Below are 21,675 nucleotides of genomic sequence, written 5' to 3'. Positions count from 1 at the left end.
AGTCATTATTTTGAGTTTGGAAAGGTCACAAATAACATTTGACATTTATTTAATGAGAAAATAATTTCCTCACAATGCACGATAATCTTAACCTCAATTTCAATAATACTGAGGGCAGTTGTCCATAATAAAATTATGATGGCTCCATTCTCTTGTAATGGAGTGGCAAAGGGCAATTGCGTTAAAAGGTTAATAAAGGTCAACAAAAAAAATGATTACATCTATTCAGGTTGGGTTTCCCGTACAACAAGCAATGATAATTTTGCATTAATACAATGTGCCCATTCATTTTCATCAATTTACCAATGTTCTGCCTTCACATTTAAAAAAATCTTTCCTGTAAGGAGTGTGCGTGCAACCTTTTAAGTGCAGCGAGGACCGTACATTTACATAAGCAAGTGTCCTTCACAGAAGAATAAAATGAAAAGTCTTTATTCTAATTCCCAGATTATCCAGTTGTATCAGGTCACATAGAACACAAGCGTAATCCTTCCCTCTAAACCTCATTTAAAACATTTTAAATTACTCTCCCGTCGTCATTGCTCCCCATTCTTTGTTTCTGCCTTCACAGTGGACTCCAGCAGAGTCAAGGTCAATTCATGGCAGTTTTTATGTCTTCGACCGAATTTTTTTCTTCTTCTTCTTGAATCAGCTTTTAGAGTGTTTCCAGGTGTGGCCAGTTGCAAAGAAGATGGAAGAATGTTACAATTTTTCAAAAGATGACTTGGCACTTGGGTGTGCTTAATTTGACTTTGTCTACAGCTCACATGAAAAAAAAAAAAACCTTGCACTGCACAGAGGAGAAAATTGTGCAGCAGAGTTGACCTCATCATGAGATGATGTGACAGTTCAGTACACATTTATCTGCAAAACATTACAAAGTGATTGCTTCACATTAATTACAGACTGAGATGAGACAGTGACATAATCCTTCCGACATTCAACGCCGTGTTTCACATTCTGCATGCAAAGTGATCGCAAAGTGGAAACGGGCCCGAAAAAGACACTTGAATATTATCCATACACAAAAATAATCATGTTTAAATAGACCTGTGTGCGCTCGCTGGAGTAGCCACGACAAACTACTCGTTCAAGAAAAAAAAAAAAGATAGAAATAAATCATTTGGTTTTAGCTCATTCTTCATGTACAGTAACTGAAAGCTCATGTCTTCTTATATATTCACGACAGACTAATAGAATTGTGTTCTAAACGAGAACAAATGCAATCAAGAATTAAGATACCGTCTGTGATTTTCAAGAACGTGACGTTACTTCAACACGAATTCAAAGTGCATCAAACATTGAATCACAGCAGGAAGATTTTGTTAAAAAGTGGTCTTCGTTCATGTTGTATGCTCCCGGTGTGTATTCCCGTGGCTTCATTTGTACGGAGCGGAACCTTCAGAATAAAAGCAGCATTTTGGCTCAATGCATTGGAGTGACAATTGAGCACTCAAACATCATAATGCAGGCCAACAACAGATACTGACACACACATACAACACTTTGAAGAAATACGTTTTGGCACATCAGCCAGGAAAACAAAATATCAGGCGCACTCATACAGTCATACGACCAAACATACGAACATGCAGGTGGTGATTTCAGAATGGAAGTGCAAGCGGTCATGCACTTTTTTTAAAATTATTTTGTAATTTGTTGCCGTTTGTGATCAATGCTGTTTTCCGTCCGGTAACTCGGGATTTAAGGTCAGTGTTTGGTAGCATCGAGCTAACCTGTAACAGTGTGAAGACAGTTCATGTGCATTCATGCAGGTCGACAAGAAGCAAGTTTGGGAAGTTTGTCGTGGGCTTGCTGGTTTTAGTTTGCGAGTCACCTTGGTCATGTCTCAGTTTTAATAAACAAGTCCTTATATTTCTCTATTCAAAACACAGTGTTCACTCCCAAAAATGGTCGGCTTTTTTCCTCTGCCATGGCTCAGTTTTTCAGTGTAACAACATTTCAAGTTCCGGGTGATAAAATGAAGAAGCATCAAGGACGGATCCGGGTGAGCGTCACCTCGTTTTTGCTATAGCAGCTCTTCTCTGTGCTTCTTTCCTCTCACGGGACCCTGGCCGTTCCTCAGGGAGCCGTTCTGCGGTCGCAGAAGGTGACCGCGCTCCTGCTCCGTCCACGAAAACCCGACCTGCCCGTCATCGCTTTCCAGGTCCGAGTCGGAGTGCATGAGGGCGGAGGAGGTGGGGGCGGGTACTGGCTTGATGCGGCCTGGTTAGGTGGCGGCACAGCAGTGTTAGTTAGGCAAGGTCACTTTATTTAGATAGCACGTTTCACACACAAGACAAGCACAGCATCTAAAAGCATAACAGAACAATCTCATCCTGTCAGTCGTTTTTTTCTTTTCGGGTATTGTCCAAAAGAAAAATTAACAATAAAAAAAAACAATCCCAAAGCAAAGAACAAAAGTAGCTTATTACAATTACTAAAAGAACATACATTGACAACATGTAAGCAACTAAAAAAAATTAAACATTTTAAAGCAAAGGAAAGAAGTATAAAAGTACACGGTACAATTTGTATTGTAAATTTTACTCTATGAACTGAACATTTTACTTTCTTCCAAGTGTAAATTTTACTGTTAACCAAATAAACTGAGTAAATTTTACTCAAAAGTATTTTTACTATGTAGGAGACCAATTGCCTATCCCATGAAAAAAAAAATATCAAAAGATTTAAAGATTCAAAAGACTAAATTTTACAAATTTATTTAAAAAAAAAACAAATCACTCAAGGGTTGAGGAACAAACCCTGCACAACTTCAGGTCTACTACCCCCTGAGCCATCCCACTCCTACTGTGTTTTAGTATATCGTTTGTGTCAGCTGGAATCTTCGTACCTCCAAGAGACGAAAAACAATGTTTCGGACTCATTTTGGACATAACTCAAGCGGTAGAGTGGCAATCTCCCAAACTGAAGGTCGTGAGTCCATTCCTCAACCCTTGAGTAACGTGTATTTAATTTTTTTAAATAAACTAGTAAATTGTCTTTAAAAAATCCTTCTAAAATTTACTTAGAATTTCTGAGTGAAAAAACTAGGTTTTTGTCATGGGATAGGCCGATTCTCTCGTACACAGTAAAAATACTGAGTAAAACTTCCAAGTATAAATTTTACTGTGTTGACTTTGTTTAAAGTAAAATGTACTCTACAAATTTTATTGTGTAGCTTTCTAAAATTACTAAAAGACCGTAGCGTGACATTGATTTTAAAAATACATTAAAATAATCAAAAGAATAAGAAAAAATAAATTGACTTTAACCTGGATTTAAGCATTTATACTTGGGGCTGACTTCACTTCCATTAGCAACTTATTCTACTTCTGTGCAGCATAACTGCTAAATGCCGCTTCACCATGTTTGCTTTGAAACCTGGGTTTGACACACTTACAACATCCAAATGTGTAATTCTTACCAGCTCTAGGTGGTTGGAGCTCCAGGGCGTCTTGCTCGTCAGCTTCAAGCATTTTATAACGGCTTTTTGTTCTGCGTGCTTTGCTCTTACGTCTACGAAACCGGAGAAAACGCACAGTATCATTAGTCAGGACTTAAGTCAGCCACCTGGCGACGGAATCTCAAATTTTTGCTTGCAAGTCAAAACAAAAACTCAAAAACAAAATCTTCCGGAGATTGATCTCACCTGTCACAGAAACACACACACCCCCAGACAACCGTCGCCACAGCAACCACAATCATAAAGGACGCGATGGTCACATAAAGTACGCTCCACTCTGCAAGCAAATACAAAATAGCATTAGCATTTTGACAGTTAATGTTTTGTCAACGGGTTCATTTGAGTGCTTTACTGATTTGGTCTCATCTTACCGCAGTTACTCTCCGCATCGCCGAACTGGGCTGTGATGAAGTTCTCCATCCAGAAAGGGTGGCACACGCAGCGTCTCGTGAACGAGTCACACTCGCCATGACTGGAGCAGTTCAGCTGGCAGACTGAGGGAAGACAGCGCATATAAATCGTCAGCGGCAGTATTTCATAGACATCTGTGAATTAGCTATGAAATGATTGTGTACATGGTATTTTGGTCAATATTGCGTTTGTGGAATATGAGTTAAATCGAGCAGTTTTTATCAATATCAGAAGGCGGCCATTTTGCCACTTGTTGTCCACTGAAAATGATATCACAGTTGCTCAGGTAAGAACCAATCACAGCTCAGCTTAAGAAAACAGGTGAGCTGTGATTGGTTGTTGCCTGAGCAACTGTGATGTCATCTTCAGTCGACAGCAAGTGGCAAAATGGCTGCCCCTGAGATGGGACAAAAATGGCTGGATTTTGCTGCATAACTCATATTCCACAAATTTAATATTAATCAAAATGTCATGTTTAGACTAGTGAGATCACATATAACATATTATTGTCAAGAAATGTTTAAGGTTGACTTCCCCTTTTAAAAACAGTGTAAGAAGTACAGGACAGAACTCACTGACAGTGTCCACCCGCAGGGCCTTGTAAATGAGAAAGTCGTTCTTCTGTTTACGCAGTTTACTGCGTAGGCTGAGTGCAACGCTGTGACCAGGCAGAGGAGGGCGCCCTGGACCACCTGACACCAGGAAGACCAACCTGGTACTAAGGCCATGGGAAAAGTAGCACTTGGGTTAAAATATACAGTAAATAAAAAATAGAACAGAGTGGTAGTTGGTCTGTAACCAAGCAGGAAACAAATTTAACATCACGAGGTACATAACTACTCACCTGTGCTCATTGAACGCACCGATCTCTCGAACAATGATGTCGCTGTCGAGGACGCCAAGCAAGACTCCCACCTGCCGCAGTAGCATGTCCCGTTGCCGGTGGGAAACCTGTGTTATGGGGACCTCCAAGACCAGCTCCACCTGGTCACGCTCCCATGGGTCTGACCGAAAGACAGAGAGTAAAAACAAACCTTGTTTCAAATCCTTTAGTGGTTAAAAAATAGTTGATGAATTTGCTCATTTGTGTGTACCTGGTTTGACCTCCAATGTGCCCCTGTCCATGCTGGTTTGACCTTTACTGTCCGTGACACACAGGGTGAAGCTATACTTTCCCTGCACCAGGTTTCCCAGAAACAAGACAGCTTGGTGATCAGAGTTGTTGAGCACATCCTGTGAGAAACAAGTGGAACGTTTTTTTTGTGTTTTGTTAGCTAAACAACAAGTTTGAACTTCTATTTCCTGTCTGGCAAGATGCTTTTCAACTGTCTCTCCACACTTGATGAAGAGATGTGGCGTTCTTAAAAGTGAAAACGTGGATGACTGATAGAAAGTTGATAGTCTCAGAATAAATAAGGGAGTTAGCAAACTGGAGAGAGATGCCCGCAGCACCAGTTTAAAAAAAAGTAAACTGTCAAAAGCAAACAACCAGAAGAAAAGCCTTGTAAAATATTGTCTTGCCGAGACAATTCTGGAAGAAAATTAATCTCCACAGTTTTATTTACATACAAAATATAAGTTGTCTATTTTTTTAAAAGTCTCTATCATCTCACTCCGGCCGCTGGGCTGAGGTCATCTCTGGTCCACAGGTAGCTGAGGCCACCTTTATCATCAGTGGAGTGTGATCCATCCAGGGTGGCGGTCCGCACAGGCAGAGAGACAGGCGGGCTAGAAACCACCCGAGCCGCAGGTGGCTGGTCCAGTTCTGGGATAAAAGATATTCACGTTTCAATGACATGAGATAAAAGTACGATTTTGTACTTTGTAGCAATTTGCTAAAAAACAGCTTTCCAATAGCCTTTTTATTTGACCATTTATTTTTTTTTAATTAGTAGATTAACAAGCCAATAATTTTCAGACTGGACTCGGGTTAGAATTTCCTGCCCTCTGTCTGCAGATGTGACGTCATGTGTGCATTGTGTACATGAAGAAGGGAAAGTGCAGTTTCATCATCGGCCACAGGTGGCAGTAGAGCTTTAAGTGCCGTAAAGTAAACCTGTCACTCGTAAAAATGTACCAATCAAACACTCCAGCAGAAAAATCCATCTTAAAAACGTATATCAAATTTGAGACAACTAAAATCATTTCAATAAAGTGCCAAATAATATAAACAAACAGCTAAACAAAGTATACCCTCACCTTCTCTGACGATGACCGTGACCGTGTCGCTACTCTCCAGCTTCCTCTCATCGGTCACTGTCAGGGTGAACTCGTAAGTGCCCACCTCTAGACCCGTCACCGTGGCAACGGCACTGTCTGCCTTCTCAATCTTCACACCATCAGGACCCCTGGCAGAGGAACAGATGGCGTGACACTAATTCCTATTTCAACTTTTTGGATTTATTTTATTTTTTGTTTTGTTTAAGCTGTCACGTAAAGCTACTTACTTGGTCTGTTTCCAGTGGTAGGTGACTATCTTTTGGTCATCGCTGCTCTTACTGCCATCCAGCATAGTTCGATCAACAGGTAGCGTCAGTTCTTTTTCCGGTCCTGCGTCTGCCTTTGGCGGTTTATTGTTTTCTGCGGCATGAAGTGAGATAGAAATTAGACTAAAATCCACCTCATACTATAATCAACCATGTAATGTGCAGTTTACCTGGCTGCACAATAACAGTGACATAAGCTGTGGCTTGCTGTCCAGCAGAGTCTGTCACAGTTAGCTGGAAGGTGTAATCGCCCTCTTGCATGGCTGACAGCTGCAAGATAGGTGTGCGCACGCCCTGAAAAATATAAACACTGATTAATTGTGCGGCTCTTCCCACAAAATACAGAAATAGGTCTCGATCAGCCAAAAAAATAATGAAGACTCACTTGCATCTCAACCACTTTGTCTTTGCTCTCAGGACTGAGGGACCATTCATAGGCAAGGGAGTCGTGGTCATCTGTGCTCTGGTTGCCATACAGAGTAATGGAATTACGTGGCAAAGTGATGACCTGCATTACAGAAACAAAAAATGTTGTTGAAAATTGAAATGTTACATCATATGCAAAAAGAGGCAAAAATAAATGATAACTTCAGAATCTAATGGCTACTAAGTTCCCTAAGAAGCTTTTGCTGGTGACACACAAAACAAACACATCCAAAATGATAACCTGACATCAAACTAATTTAAATGTACACATTATTTATTGCACCAAAATGTTGACCTGGTTTGGCCCGGCGATGGCCACAGGCTTATAATCCTTGGCTTTGTTGACAGACAGGGTGGCCTGTGTGGAGTCTTGGGCGCCATCGGAGTCGGTGACAGTCAAACTGGCAAAGGAAAACAAATAGATAATACAAATAAAAAAACAGATTAAATACAGACATCCGCTTAGTGAAATAAGTTAACTACTTGAATGTGTAGTTCCCTGGAACCAAGTTGGAGAGGGTGAGGACGGCCGTGTTGGCGGACACCTTCTCCTCCCTCAGGGGACCTTTGACCTCTTCCCAGTGCCACACCACTACTTTGTCATCATCTGTGCTCTCTGGGGAAAAAGAAACAGAAAATGCTTTTAAAAGGGCCACACATTAGACACGTTTGCTCGTGTGTGTTGATCCAAAAACTCACGGCTGCCATCTATCACCGTAGAGCTAGTTGGCAAGGAGATCTCTTGGAACTTTGGGGAAACTACGGCAACGGGGGGCTTGTTTACCCGCGGCTCTGTCAGGTGGAAAACAAGAACTTAGCATGCTTAGTGAGGTGTAAAGCGCTTGTAAGTGGCGGAGGCACAAAAACAATGTTTGTGTAGGAATCAAACAAAAATATGAGAATCAATTCTGTAAGCACCGATATAGCTTCATTAGAGCATGCACGCCTATGTTGTATACAAAGAGCATTTGTTTTACATTACCACTTTGTATCATACATAAACACTATTTAAAAAAAAAAATAATTATAAATAAGACTGCCTAGTTAAGGGATGGTCAACTTAAATGTTAGATGGGGCCCACATTTTCCATCAGTATTACTGGCAGACTGGCAGGCTCACTTCCTAATTAGATGTATGACAAAAATGCCATTTTAGATATGGACAAAATACAAGCATATATATATGAAATATGTGCTCCTATAGTATTTCAATTATAAAACATCCACGTTAACATAAAGGATTTGAAACACACGCCAAAATAACAACATACTCTAGTTTTTTTTCCTCCAGTGTAAAAGGGTCTGTTAAATAAAAATTACCATTCAAGGACGGCACATAACTGTTGAACATGAAACTAACATTTAAGTGGAAGAACTCATTTTGTGCATTTTTCCCCCAGAAAATAAATCAACTCACACAAGATTTTAGTTTACTTAAAAACTGCATTTGATAGAACAGTTCGGTACCCATGAATTCCCATATTTGCGGATTTTTTTCCCTTCAATACTTTTGTTCACATATTGTATTTCCCCCATTTCCCTCCGTTCATCGGGGGAAACCAATATTGAATGTTTATCAGTGTTTTGGAGAGTTTGTAAAAAACAAAATAAATAAAAAAAACTACCAGTTGCCCATCCCTGGTCTAGTTTTTGTTTTCCTTTACCTGGTTTGACAGTGACATTGACGTAGCCTTCTCCGTGGGCCCCTCCCCCATCCACGGTCACCTCAAACTCATAAAGACCAACCGTGAGCTGAGAAAATAAACACATAGTCAAGCAAACTGAAAGAGGAAGTGATCTTAAAGTGACTACGGTTACATGCCCGAAATAGTCGAGAGTTTTTGGCAGTACTCTGGTGAAAGTCAGTCATTTGATTTCTAGTCTATAGCCTGGTATGTGAATACATCTTTAAAAAAGTTGAGTCTGTGTCAGATTAAAATATATTTTGCATTTTAAACATCTGGTTTCTATCAATTCAATGTCATAGTTTTCTTTAGTGCATGGACAGACTGAAAGCTTCCATTTTGCGCCACTTATGAAGGCTGTACCTTGCTGAGTTTCAGGGTCTTGCTGTGCTTTCCTTCCATCTCCCCACTGTAATCTTTTGGATGTGTTATCAGACGCCAGTCAAATGCATACTTTGTATCTGTTGGGAAGCGGTGCCATAAAAGTAAATAAAAACTGCTCATGCGTTGACTTAACTCAAGGATAATTTTAAAAAATGATGGCAAACTCATTTTGTTTCATTCAAGCGTGTCGGTAAAGGAAAAAACAGGATAAACAAAATGATGCACTACATGAATCAAATTCTCGGTCTTACCTGGCGGCGGCGGTGGCACCACGAAGGCGTTCAGCTCGACCGAGCTGCGCGGCAGCGTGACCTCAACACTCTCTCCTGCTGACACCACCAGCTCCCTCACTGGCACGGAAAACAGAATCAGGTGATGCCAACAGTAACAGAAAGACAACAACAAAGTTGGCACTCTTCGGGGTTAATGTCCTGGGGCAAGGATTTTATTGGAACACATTAAATATTTACAAAGTGTCCGCTTCGCTTGTTAGGAGCATTTTTTGTAAGCCACAAAATGTCAAACTACATGAAATTTTAATGCAGCTGGAGTACGACGATACTAACATTTGTATTATTATTGCATTGTGAGACTTACTCCAGAAAAAAAATCTGCTTCTTAAAGGCAAAGAAACTACTACACAAACACAACTTTTGCCAATAAAAGCTGACTGCATCGGGGCCGAAGGTTGACAACCATTTGTTGACAATTATAGATTTCCCACAGTCTGTACAGTGTGGCAATCACTTAATCTCATTTCGAACCAGAGTTGACCTTTATACAATATCTCCTTTGACACCGTGTATACAACAGTTGCTATTTCCATGCTGTGCAATCTGCTCTGAATCCATGTCGCTTGGGAGAACTAAAAACTGTCATGGGCCACAACGTGCATTCTGCTTCCAGTTAAAACTTTTCATTTGTAAAGACAAGTCATTTTTCTGTCAATAGGTGAAACCGACTACACAAGCTCTTCTTGTTTGTTTAAAAGCCGCCTGTCAGCACACTCCTGTGCACATCCATGTAACCTCACCGCCACCGTTGAAGAACTATGAACAGTCAATATATATACTGTATATATATATATATATATATATATATATATATATATATGTGTAAAGGTCACAAGAGAAAAGTGCAGTAGTGGCTTAGACTATACTTGCATTAGATACCTTGAATGATACATATACTAAAACAACACCATGCTAAAAACCTACAAATCTGCCAAGAGGCAAATTGAATGCCAAAGGTCAACTTATCTGAGGATTCACTGAAAACATAATTGGATAATTATGCACTTCTTACCAGCCGGTGTTGGCGTCACGCTGAAGGCAGTTGCTGTGGGTGTGCTGACGTCACTATTATTGGAAGACGCAGCCGTGTCTAAAATGGTGGAGTTCTGCTGTGAGGCATGTTCACTCGTCCTGTTGGTTATAGGAGTAAAGTTCTTTTGGTCTGCTTGTGGAACTTCGCTTGGGTTGGGTACCAACAACGCTGAATCAAGTTTGGAGTTTTCCTGAAGAAAGAGTCAAAAGATTACCAATTTTTTTTTTTTTTTACTAATTTGAAGGAAGATGCCAAAATTGTGTCAAATTCATTATTAAACGGACAACTTCAGAATATCGGCATAATAGATTACAGTACTTTAAAATGTTTTATTTAAATTGTCTTGAGCAAAGTCCTGGTTCTAGTTAAAACTGCCAATAGAGATACTTGACTCATTTAGCTATTTTCAGCAATAAAAAGTTAACATTTTCTCAAAAATTAATATGATAATTTCATCATTTTTTCATGTACAATTGACATTTAGTCACTTGCTGTCAACTCAAAATGACATCACAGGTACATGAGCAATCATGGCTCACCTGTTTTCTGGGTTAGGTCATGTGACCTTTGCAAACTAAGCCATGATTAGTCGTTACCTGAACCCTGAGCACGTGATGTTATTTTCAGTTGACAGCAAATGACAAAATGTGTTTTTAAAGGCATTAATGTATTATGAAAAATAATGACGTTATCACATTCATTATAGACAAAATATAATCTTCCTATAGCTGAAAACAACAAAATAAACGAATCAAGTATTCCTTTAAAAAGGCTTGGATAAAGAAGCAAAAAGTGTTTAACAATCTTAAACGGATCAATATACTGTACATGAACCAGTACTTACCATGCCAGGCTGTTGTTCTGGTTGCACTTCATTTCCTGCCTGGCGAACGCTCCTCCCTTTTTTTTTGGCAGGACCCTTAAGAAAAGTCCACAAATACAGCATCATTTAAAAAACAACTGAAAATAACGTCGTCCATTTAAAATAAAAATTAAAAATTAAAAATAAAAATAAAAATAAAAATAAAAATAAAAATAAAAATAAAAATAAAAATAAAAATTAAAATTAAAATTAAAATTAAAATTAAAATTAAAATTAAAAATTAAAAATAAAAATAAAAATAAAAAAAATAAAAATAAAAATAAAAATAAAAATAAAAATAAAAATAAAAATAAAAATAAAAATAAAAATAAAAATAAAAATAAAAATAAAAATAAAAATAAAAATAAAAATAAAATAAATACCTTGTTTAGTATCTGAAGGAGGCCGAGAGACTCCTGATGAGGTTGGGGCAGAAACAAGATGGGGCAGCCTTTTTTTAGGGAGCAACTCAGAAGCACACATCGCCCACCGAGGCTCCACACGGCACTGCAGCTTGGCTTCAAGCAGCACGTCTCCCAGCATGTGGGCCCACCTCTGCCATCTGCTAGAGGGAACCAGCCCAGGCTGACCACGCTTGTCCAGTGAAGCCCCAGCACTCCTCCGGTAACATGGCAGACATCTGCTGATACACCTGGAGGGAGTCAGAGGAAGTCTATTAGCTTCTAAATGGTCATTTGGGCGGGAGGGGGGCAGGGGGTCATGTTGGACTGATTTATGTTACCAGACACTCATGCAGTGTCACGTTAGAATCCTGCGGTCTACAGAAGAAAAAAAAAATGTATCTGGTACTAATTGTCGGAGAGATGCTAGTTTGGGTTCTAATGCCCTAACAACAACAAAACAATGTAATTTGCAATTATTCTTTTTTTACAAGAAAATAGCTTGCTAGTTTGGTACTTAAATCAAACATACAGCAATAACAATTAGATAGGCTGTAAAAAAAATAAAATAAATAATGATGATGATAAAATTCAGAAGACCATGGCAACTAAGCTGCAGTATTATTAGTCATTTTCTAGAGGATAAAGCACATATGTGCTCAAATAGAACATTTTAAACATATTAGAAACACCACAATATTGAAGCTTCCCCATTACACTGGTCTGCATAAAATAAATAAATAAATAAAAACTATCTGCCAACTGCTGTTTGTTGTGACGCTAGCTACCGTCTTCTAACACTTACAAATCAAAACAAAAATACATTTAATTAATTCAATAAATAAACAAATAAATAAAGAATAATCGCTGAGTAACTGCACCAGGCACCAGGCTATTGACGAATGCTGCCATGCAACATGCCAACCAGCTCATCTTGCTCAAGCACCTTTCAACATATTTGGAGAGGAAGTCACGGATCAGGCTTTTCTTGACAGTATGTAAATGACAGTAAGTACAGTAAGCAAAGTTTCGTGGCTCGACTGTCACTTTGCAACACTGACGGCGAGAGGGTCAAATACTGAACCTCAGCGATCTATTTATGTTTGAAGTTTTGACTGAAATTCTGGGGGGATGAAGCCACATCTTGAGTAATCAGCCCTGTCAGCAGCTGAGAGAGGAAATTAGGCTTTTCCTTGATAAATCAAGACGCCCGCTGATTAAAGCCCAAAGCACATTATGCAATAAACACAAAACTCCATCCTCTGAGCCCATCCGTACTGGCAGTCATCTGTCGGTGCGGTGGGCTGCCGCAGTCTGTTCCTCGTTGGTGGCATTGTAGCACTCTCACATGCAGTGAATGCAACAATAATGATCATTTAGAATTTTTATTTTCCAAGCATAGCAAAAACCCGGATGAACACTTTTGGTCTTGGATGCTCAACTACAGAGCAGACGCGGAGATTACTATTCAGTATTGAGGATTCTGACATTGAATACATTCAATTCATGTTGCTTTGATAAAATGTTGAAAAGATGACAAATCACAGATGAAATGTAAACAGGATACGGTGAATGAATTCAATGAGAAAGAAAACACATGACTTGCTCTCACAAAACACGATTGTTTGATAAAAAAAAGGACACATTGGCCTCTGTTTAGTGACTCCACTCTTCTTCAATACACAGCATCCATTCACACAGAGCACTTATTGTTCTGGTTCACATTGTAACCCCCCCTACACACTATTTAGTCCACTAGTCCGACGGCTCTGATTGGATCAGATGACTAAAGACAACAAACAAGCAAAAAGCAGTAAAGGATTCCAAAGAGGATGAGGACACGCCTTTAGTAACCACAGTGACTGTTGCAGATGTCAATTTGTTATCAGTCCCCAGTTAATAAATGTTCTTTAATCATTTTTAATTGAGTTTGTCTTTACCTGTGGGAGTGGCCAAAAGCCAGAGGTAGGTCAGCGGCAGGAGGAGGAGGTGTGGTAAACTCCAAGTAAGTCGATGTTGGTATGCAGAAGACATTTTAAAAGACCTTACGGGAGAAGAAGATACTGTACGTTACTTGACATGTATGTTGACAAATTTATTTGTCACATTCTTAGACACACCCAGAAAACAGGAAAGTGTGGCATATATTTCTCAAAGTGCCGCCAAAAGCAATGCTGCACCTGTTTAACAACTGGAGCCTGCCGACGGCACCTACGCTTACCTTTCGCCCGGCAGCCAGACGGTGCAGGGTGGAGCTGAGGGAAGTCAGTGATTGGTGACTTGGTGATTGGTCATTTTCAGTCGACATAGTGGCAAAATGGCCGCCCCCTGAGATGGATAAAAATAGGTGGATTTTGCTTCTTAATTCATATTCTACAAACACTATATTAATCAGAATGCTGTGTTTAGACTAGTGAGGGTGCATGGAGCATATTATTGTCAAGACAAATTTGGAGTCGACTTCCCTTTAAGAGCTTCTGCCCATATTAAATCGTCATCCTCGTCAATTATGCCAAGTTACCAAGATGGTAAACACTGTGCAATAAGTGTATTCACCAAATATCATTTGACTCATTGTTTATTTATTTATTTATTATTATAACTTAATTTATTTTAAAATAACCTAATTGTATCATGTTGTTTGTAATATTTTAGTTAATGATTTAGCAGAAAGGGTCAAAATATTACACATGCAAGCCTTCTGACGCTATAACAACCTACTAAATACAACCACAGTAATAATGAGAACTCCTTGGGCAACCAGTTTATGTGAAATTATCATTTAATTAACACAATCCATCTAGATTTGATGTCTTCTTTCCGAGAAAGTGCAAGAGCTGATTTAACAAGATACAGTAATTGACTCGTGAATATTTTTAGTTTTGCCAGCTGGGGTGTCGAGACGACCCACCAGGAGACTATTACAAGCTAATCAGGAAATAAATCAAGCATCTTTCACCCTCTTCTGCTGCGCAAACAGTTTGTGCAAGCAAAACAGACCCTCCATATCAGCAAATCATTTTTACCAGTTACATACAGCAGCACTTCGAAAACCTTTTGGCTCCTCAAGTCAACAAGCTGACACAAACCTGATTACACGGCCTGCCTCCATCCGCCTCCGGCAGCCTCCGAGCATTTGAGGAAAAAAAATACTCTGGGAAAAAATAATCCAGAGCAAAATAGTGGTATGTTTGGGAAAAAGTGATTTAATCACATTTGTTCCACTTTGTTGTTAAAGATTCCTTTTTTATTGCCTCAAGGCTGGGTGAGACGTGCAGCAGCAGACGTCAGCTAGGTCACCTGGGTTGATGACAGCTTGGAGACCTTTCAGTCTAAAAGGCTCCTTTTCTCCTGAGAATCTCCATCAGAACAATGGCCTCTGTGACCAAGAGGCGCAGGTCTCAGCTTTGTTTCACTCCTCCTTCTCAGCTGAAGAGAAGCACACTTGCCAACCTTCCAGTCAGGTGGGAGCCTCTCTTGAATGCCAAATCCCACGCACAATTTCTCCAGGCTTTTAAAAGAAGAAATACATTTTAATCAATCTTTAACTTAAACAGGCCGTTTTTTTATTCCAGAAGTATTTGGACAATTAGTAGTAGCCATCTTATTAGCATTGTAACTCTATTATGATGGTTCAAAAGCATGATGGCAATGACTCACAAGTGGCCTGACGCCATCTGAACAGTAAAGTGTGTTTATTTCCCTGTATGCATTGTTGGGCTGCAAATAATATACATTTTTAAATCGCCTTCATATTAAGGATGATTGCTTAATCTGTGGAACTGTATATAAACGTCACTCAAGGGCTGCATCAAAAACAGCAGATGCAAAATAACAATGCTTAGTTTTGCTTGGCACTGCCAGAGATGCTCAGTAAAAAAAAAAAAAAGGTTAATGATTGTGGTTTGTTAACAGGTGTAGAATTACATACAAATTTACTTGAGGTTGCAGACAGTACTTTATGACATCATCCTCTTTAATAATGCCCCTCCAAGTGTCAGTCAAATCTTGTTATCTTTATAATACAATTTTAATATACAATAGTCACTGGTGTGTGCAGTTTCACACCAGATCGTAGTTTGTGTGTGTATATCTGAAACAATGACCACAGACCTGACCAATACCAATAGGATGAATGGATGCAAATAAATGCATTGGCATGTAATACATGGGAAAAACATCATACGCTCAAAATAAATGGTGGGTGTACAGCACTGTATATTGTAGCCATAACGGGTTTCAGAAAAGACTGATTGCCTCTTCTTTAATCATATTGTATATATGAGGCCGATCGCTACAGCTTGGTGAGTCCGTTGTATTTTAACACGCCATTACAGACGACTGGATCAGGAATCCGCCGCATCTGGTGGATCACTTTAACGCTATGCATGCTGAGGGCCGAAGAGAGTAGTGTACCTGTTTAATACTGGATCCTAAGGCACCTTGAGCCTAACAGCTGCTGGCATCTCTATGACTTATTTACACGCTGTGGCCACGGGTTCAGCGCATGTTTTTTTTGAAAAATATTGCTTCCAACAAAGCGTTTAAAAACAAAACTGTAGTCGTACTCATTCGTCTTTCACTTCGCGCGATCGCCGGAGTTTGTTAAATCCTCGTTGTCCTCGCTCAGTACAGTAAATTGGGTCACTATCCCTCTCACTTGCTCAGATGATGTGCCCCTATAAGATCCACCAAGCCATTTATAAGCTATAAGGACATTTCCGGTGGTAATGTCAAAATAAGATAACTCACACACCAGGTATTTTAATGTTTAATTAGATGACGGCGCTACAGCATACAAATTCACGCCTTAAAAAATAAGCAGTTATCGCAGCCTAAGAACATACTCTATAGAATTTTTATAAATGTGAAAGTAAACATTTCGCTACAATGGTTAATGAAGGACAAATTACTGTATCGTAATCCTACTCTTTCCGGTCTGCGCCACTTGTGAACCACTACCATAGACAAAATGCGAAACCGTAACACTTACCCCCGTCGAATTTCTTGTACGACTCTGAATTGTAGTAGATGATTAAATAAAGAAAACAAATGGCGTATGGTGAAATTTTTCGATAAATGTGGCCAACTTCGCTTCATCAACGTTTCAAAGTGGACAAAAACGGCGACGGCACCATCCAACAACCGTTGCTGCGATTGGTCAACTGATCTTGTCAGAGCGTTTTCATTGGCTGTTCATAGTTTTACTTTGGCATTCCATATCCGGCGGCAGCTCAAGAGAAACGTACGGTAGCTTTTGTCCAAGTAAGCTATTTTTTTTTTTAAAATAAATCAGTCATCTTTCCTCATTCTTCATTACAATAGCCCAACAGAACTGCTAAAACACACGTGAGTGGATTGTGCGGGTTTCCTGATAGCAGTCAGTACTTTCTCTATGACACGTTGCTGACAACAGTGAGGCCACGATGGCTGACGGTGCTACAGTTGACGTGCGCGGTCAGCTCCCCGGAGAAGAGGAGCAACCAGGAGAAGAAAGTGGAGGAGGAGGCCCAGATGAGGATGCGGGAGCTGGTTTGACGGATGCTAAGAGGGAAGTGTTGGAGAGATGCCTCCATGCTCTCAAACATGCTAAAAATGATAGCCAGACTTTGGCTGCACTTCTTTTGGTACGTTTGCTTCGTTTCTGCTTATCTAATGAGATCTTGCACACCAGATGCATTTGTTGTAAATATGCATATGTATAGATCCAACAAGATAGCAGCAAAGGGTTAGCATGGAGAGGATCATAAAGCATCAACACCATGCATCTAGAATGTACACAAACTGAATCATTTTTAGAGCAGAAGTTTAACGTGATTTTTACATCTCTACATTTCCAGATTACACGTTTGTGCCCAGCTTGCCAACTGGACAAACTCACCTTGCGGCGCATCTTTGAGGCTGTGGGTCTCAACCTCCCAGCTCGGCTGTTGGTGACGGCAGCGAAGGGGAGCAGGGACCCTGGATTGCCTCCACAAGATCTCCTTTCATTGGGTACAGCTTTGTTGTCTGCCCTGAGCACAGACCCAGACATGGCTTCTCAGCCTCAGCTCCTTGCCACTATTCCGCTCCTGCTGGAAATTTTAGTACAAGGTCAGACTAACCAGCAGCAGACTGGGGATGAAAATAGAGACAGTGAGGATGATGATAATGGTGCGGCTCCTGAAGAATCAAAAACTAACCCAAAATCAGCAGCTGGAAAGCTTGATGAGGCCATAGCGGCTGACTGTTACCAGGTTCTGACTGCCGTGTGTGCCCAACCCAGGGGTCCCGACCATCTGCTGAACCGAGGCGCCGTTCCCGCTCTCTGCCAGGCTTTAGAACGAAACCAGACCTTGAGCCAAAGGATGGGGCTTCCCTTGCTTGCTTGCCTCCTCTCGGGTAAAACCAAAGACAAAGCGTGGCGCAAACATTCAGCCGAATTGCTGCCTCTACTGGTGAAGATGTCGAAAGACTTCTGCAAATCCACAGACCAGACCAGGCTAGATATGTGCTCCCAGTTGGTCAATGTTCTACCCCCGGGGGGAGTAACGGCAGAGAGGGAGGTGCTGAGGGAAGTTGTGAGCCGAGTGTGGGGGGCACTGCGACCCGTGGTGCAGTGCAAGTTGACCCCGAGACAGATCGGGCCAGTTTTAGTACTCTGCGCTTGTCTGCTTGATTTGTATGGTTGGGAGCTGGCTGGGCCGCCCAAGTTCTGCTGCTTACTGGTCAATCGGGCTTGTGTGGAGGTCCGGATGGGATTGGAGGAACCACCTGGAAACGAGCTGAGCCAAGAGTTGCAGGACACTCTCACAGGTTGTTGCACTTTGTAATTAGTATAGTCTTGAAGACATATTAATGTTTTTAATATGCTTATATATATCTTTAAGTAGGTTGCGCTTTATAAGTAGTCACCATCTCTTGTTGGTGTCATAAATTGTACATAGGTTAAAAAAGCAGCATAACAGGGTTTCCGTGGGTCATTGTAAAGTATTCAAAGTCATTAAAGCCATAAATTTTGCTAAAATGAAGGCCTTAAATGGCACGAAGAAGTATTGAATAGTAATAAATACTATGTTGAGAGGCAAAATTTAAATACAATTGTTAATCTTACTTTATTTTACATAAAAGTGTGTGTGAAGGAATCACTATTACACCATTTAATAATAATAAATGTGATTTAAAAAAAACAACATGTATTTGTGGGAACTGGTGACTAGTTCTAATTTACAATGAACAAAATGGCCTGTAGTTCACGAGGTGCTTCATATTCCAAATGCCATTTGCTCTGAATTTGAAAAGACGTCCAACATGAAACACTAATATCACCTAGTGGCAGAAAAATACCTCAACACAAATCTATGACTCATATGACTCAAGCCCATGTGTCTTATGACCAGCAATAAATAATGACAACACTCAAATTGGGTCATAAACTTCGTTTACCTCCTCCTCATCATCATCATTGTCCAGGTTGTTATCGGATCATGGAGGCGGCCATCGAGCAGGCCTGCAATCCGGCTGTTACGTCCACCGCTCCACCCACTCAGAGTTCCATCTCCTCTTTAAGTCTGCAGCAGAGCCGGCAGGTCCTCGGCGTACTGGAGGAGGCCTTATCATCTCTGATGTACCACCTGCAACAGGTGAGGGGGTGAATTGGAAAAGCTTCCACTTTTGGAATGAGCCAAGTTACTCATTGAAATCTTGGTGATTTCCTGTTTTCCAAGGTGGACCCGAGTCGCTATGGCGAGCCTTTTCTTTTCGCCACATTCCGCTGCCTGTGCTCATGGCTGGCCGAGGAGACTTCCTGCCTGAAGGAGGAAGTGACCAAGCTTCTGCCAGTCCTCATCAACTACTCACGGAGCCACATGATGGCCGACAATCCCGAGCGGGGGCTTTCTGACTGGATGGATAAGATGTCGGTCGGCGATGAGAGCGGGACCTGGACTGGCAAAGAAGCACTTAGGTACAATCAAGAAATTGATTTTGTACCATATGAGTGTTTCTCCACTCGTTTCCCGTCTTCAGGTATCTCCTGCCAGCTCTGTGTCACCTTTCTGCCGAGGAAGGTCCCAGGAAGGTTCTGCTCACCCTGGACACGCCAGCCTTGCTGGTGTACTACCTGTCGGACAGCTTTACTTCCTTGAAGGGTAAAAGCGGAGCGTCATCAGTGAGGGACCCCAGCATGGAGACGGCCTGCTCGGCCCTCCTCAACTTCTCCGTCACGGAGCCTGAAAGAGTCAGGTAGCGCCCGTCCTCATTCCAAATGATTGCCAATGTCCACGTGTCGATTGCTGCTTTGCCCTCTAGTGCATTTCTCACCGGTCATAGACTCAATGAAGGTATATACAGTACACACAACATTTTTTTATGCTTTCCAGGAAGGATCAATGCTTCAAAACTTTAGAGAAGCACCTGAGTGAAGCACTTCCTGTTTTGGTGCACAAATCGAGCCTGCTTGTCCTTGCAGCTAATTACTGCACATTGGGTCTGATGATTGGCAGATTGAAATCGGCGCCGACAGGTAATCTGTTTTTCGTCAGGCATCAACACTAAATAAATAATTTATTTAATTTGGGGGGGGGGGGGGTGACATTAAAAAAATCCAGTTTCTGATTTAAATTTTTTCCCCTTACAGAAAAAGCAAATTACATTGACAATAATTCAAAATAAATTTTGCTTTCTTATTTCTATGGATGTTCGATAGCTATGCCACTTTTTTCAAACCGATACTAGTACGAGTACCCAACTTTGAACTCATTCACTCCCAGCCATTTTCACTGAAGTAACCCCCTTCGCTCCCAGCTGTTTTACTGGATTTTGACTGATTTTGCAAGGTCCAGAGGGATTGTCTGTTGTATTGCTATAAAAACATGGAACCTACCAAAAGAAAGATTAGATTATCTTCTTTCATCGGGAAAAAAATGTATCTTTGTATATGTTTCCATTTGCAGCAATCAATATTAGAATATAGCTAAGTTTCATTATTATTCACAAATCTGTTCAAAACACTGGGGCAATTTTTTTTTTTTTTGCAACATGGCCCTGGTTGATCTCTTATACTCTGCTGCCACTTACTGGCCATTTTTTTTGTAATAACTACCATTGCTCTAAGCATCAAAGCCTTCTTCTGTATGCTCTAGCATAAAAAAAAACATTTAAAAAATCATCTATAAATATGTTTTTGGGACCATGGCAATATTTAAAATGGAATGTTTTATACGTTTTGGGAGCAAATACGTTAATATATTAAAATTTTTATTTGTGCACTTCTCTGTTCACAGCCATCAGCATAGCCACTCAACTACAAAAGCCCTAAATACAATATTTTCTTTAATTGCCTTGACAAACTGGTATTAATTGATAAAATATGCTAATACAAATACATTGTGCCTGTTAGTGCTGAATTAATGAGCTGAAGCTGAGGGCCCCCAGATGGCCAATGAAAAAAAAAATCATTCCATTTAACTTTGTATTGTACTCAGTGGACCACAGCAACCTGTATATATTTAAATTTGTGAGGTCCACAATTCCGTTAGTAGAAAGGTGCTGTAGTCAACATATAAGACTCCAAAAAAGTTTTTTTTTGTTACAATACCATAAAAACTATTTTAGTTGTAACCAGTCTTAAACTTCTTTTTTTTCCCAGGCTCACCTGAAGCCAGTCAAAGACGCTTCTTTTCCACCGCCCTCCGTTTTCTCCACAGCGCTCTGGACCCTGAGCTCAGCCCAGGGCCGCTCAAGGTGAGCCCCGGCTGGGAGGACAGTTGGGACGAGGTGGCCGAGCTCTGGAGGTTGGCTCTGCAGGCTCTGGGGGGCTGCTTCCGCTCTCAGTGCTGGTTGACGGCGCTGGTCAGAGAGGAAGGATGGTTGAGAAACACGCTGGGCATGTTGGGTTGTTGTAGCGCACTACCAGACCAGCACACGCAGGAAGCGCTAGAAGAGGCTCTGTGTGCCTTGGCTAGCCAGTGCCCCCTCTGCAAACAGGATATTGAGGATGCCATGAAGATGCATGATAAAGGAGCTATAAGTTGCATGAGGAACCTTAGGAAGTTGATAGGACTGAAATGAGCGAAAGAGTAAAGCTTTAAACACTTGCAGATGGTTGTAACGAAATAAGGGAAATGCTGAAACAATTGTTTAAAAGAATTACCAATGAGTGCTAATTAGACTTTTCGCATATTTTCATTGAAAATAATCACGTCCAAATGTTACAGAATTTAATAAAGAAATATTTTCTTACATTGCA

At 40.6% G+C, this 21,675-nt stretch overlaps 2 protein-coding genes across 7 annotated transcripts; one reads left to right on the top strand and one right to left on the bottom strand.

Annotated features, from left to right (window-relative positions):
• Positions 1-416: 416 nt before the first annotated feature.
• On the bottom strand, positions 417-17,462 carry kiaa0319l (KIAA0319-like ortholog). 5 transcript variants are annotated; one of them, XM_077548237.1, is made up of 25 exons: positions 17,329-17,462; positions 14,537-14,958; positions 13,669-13,775; positions 13,388-13,491; positions 11,430-11,698; positions 11,029-11,103; positions 10,164-10,374; positions 9,110-9,208; positions 8,838-8,935; positions 8,454-8,541; positions 7,489-7,581; positions 7,273-7,405; positions 7,085-7,190; positions 6,749-6,871; positions 6,534-6,657; positions 6,325-6,457; positions 6,077-6,225; positions 5,491-5,642; positions 4,972-5,110; positions 4,722-4,881; positions 4,453-4,595; positions 3,838-3,960; positions 3,653-3,743; positions 3,428-3,519; positions 417-2,226 (listed from the first exon to the last, which is right to left on the bottom strand). In XM_077548237.1, the coding sequence occupies exons 4-25, from the start codon at positions 13,479-13,481 to the stop codon at positions 2,030-2,032; spliced, it is 2,892 nt and encodes a 963-aa protein (XP_077404363.1). In that variant the 5' UTR covers positions 13,482-13,491; positions 13,669-13,775; positions 14,537-14,958; positions 17,329-17,462; the 3' UTR covers positions 417-2,029. The 5 variants fall into 5 exon arrangements, with proteins under 5 accessions (XP_077404363.1, XP_077404362.1, XP_077404359.1 ...); XM_077548236.1 differs by lacking the exon at positions 17,329-17,462 and adding an exon at positions 16,441-16,552; XM_077548233.1 differs by lacking the exon at positions 17,329-17,462 and adding an exon at positions 15,864-16,147.
• On the top strand, positions 16,467-21,668 carry ncdn (neurochondrin). 2 transcript variants are annotated; one of them, XM_077548240.1, is made up of 8 exons: positions 16,467-16,712; positions 16,864-17,074; positions 17,288-18,242; positions 18,900-19,069; positions 19,154-19,392; positions 19,455-19,670; positions 19,808-19,950; positions 21,076-21,668. In XM_077548240.1, the coding sequence occupies exons 2-8, from the start codon at positions 16,874-16,876 to the stop codon at positions 21,495-21,497; spliced, it is 2,346 nt and encodes a 781-aa protein (XP_077404366.1). In that variant the 5' UTR covers positions 16,467-16,712; positions 16,864-16,873; the 3' UTR covers positions 21,498-21,668. The 2 variants fall into 2 exon arrangements, with proteins under 2 accessions (XP_077404366.1, XP_077404365.1); XM_077548239.1 differs by having other exon boundaries at positions 16,469-17,074.
• The last annotated feature ends 7 nt before the right edge of the window (positions 21,669-21,675 follow it).

This window comes from Vanacampus margaritifer, chromosome 17 (assembly GCF_051991255.1).
Source record: "Vanacampus margaritifer isolate UIUO_Vmar chromosome 17, RoL_Vmar_1.0, whole genome shotgun sequence".
Lineage (NCBI taxonomy): Eukaryota > Metazoa > Chordata > Actinopteri > Syngnathiformes > Syngnathidae > Vanacampus > Vanacampus margaritifer.
Note: the sequence above shows the minus strand (reverse complement) of the source record. Positions and strands in the feature narration are given on the sequence as shown.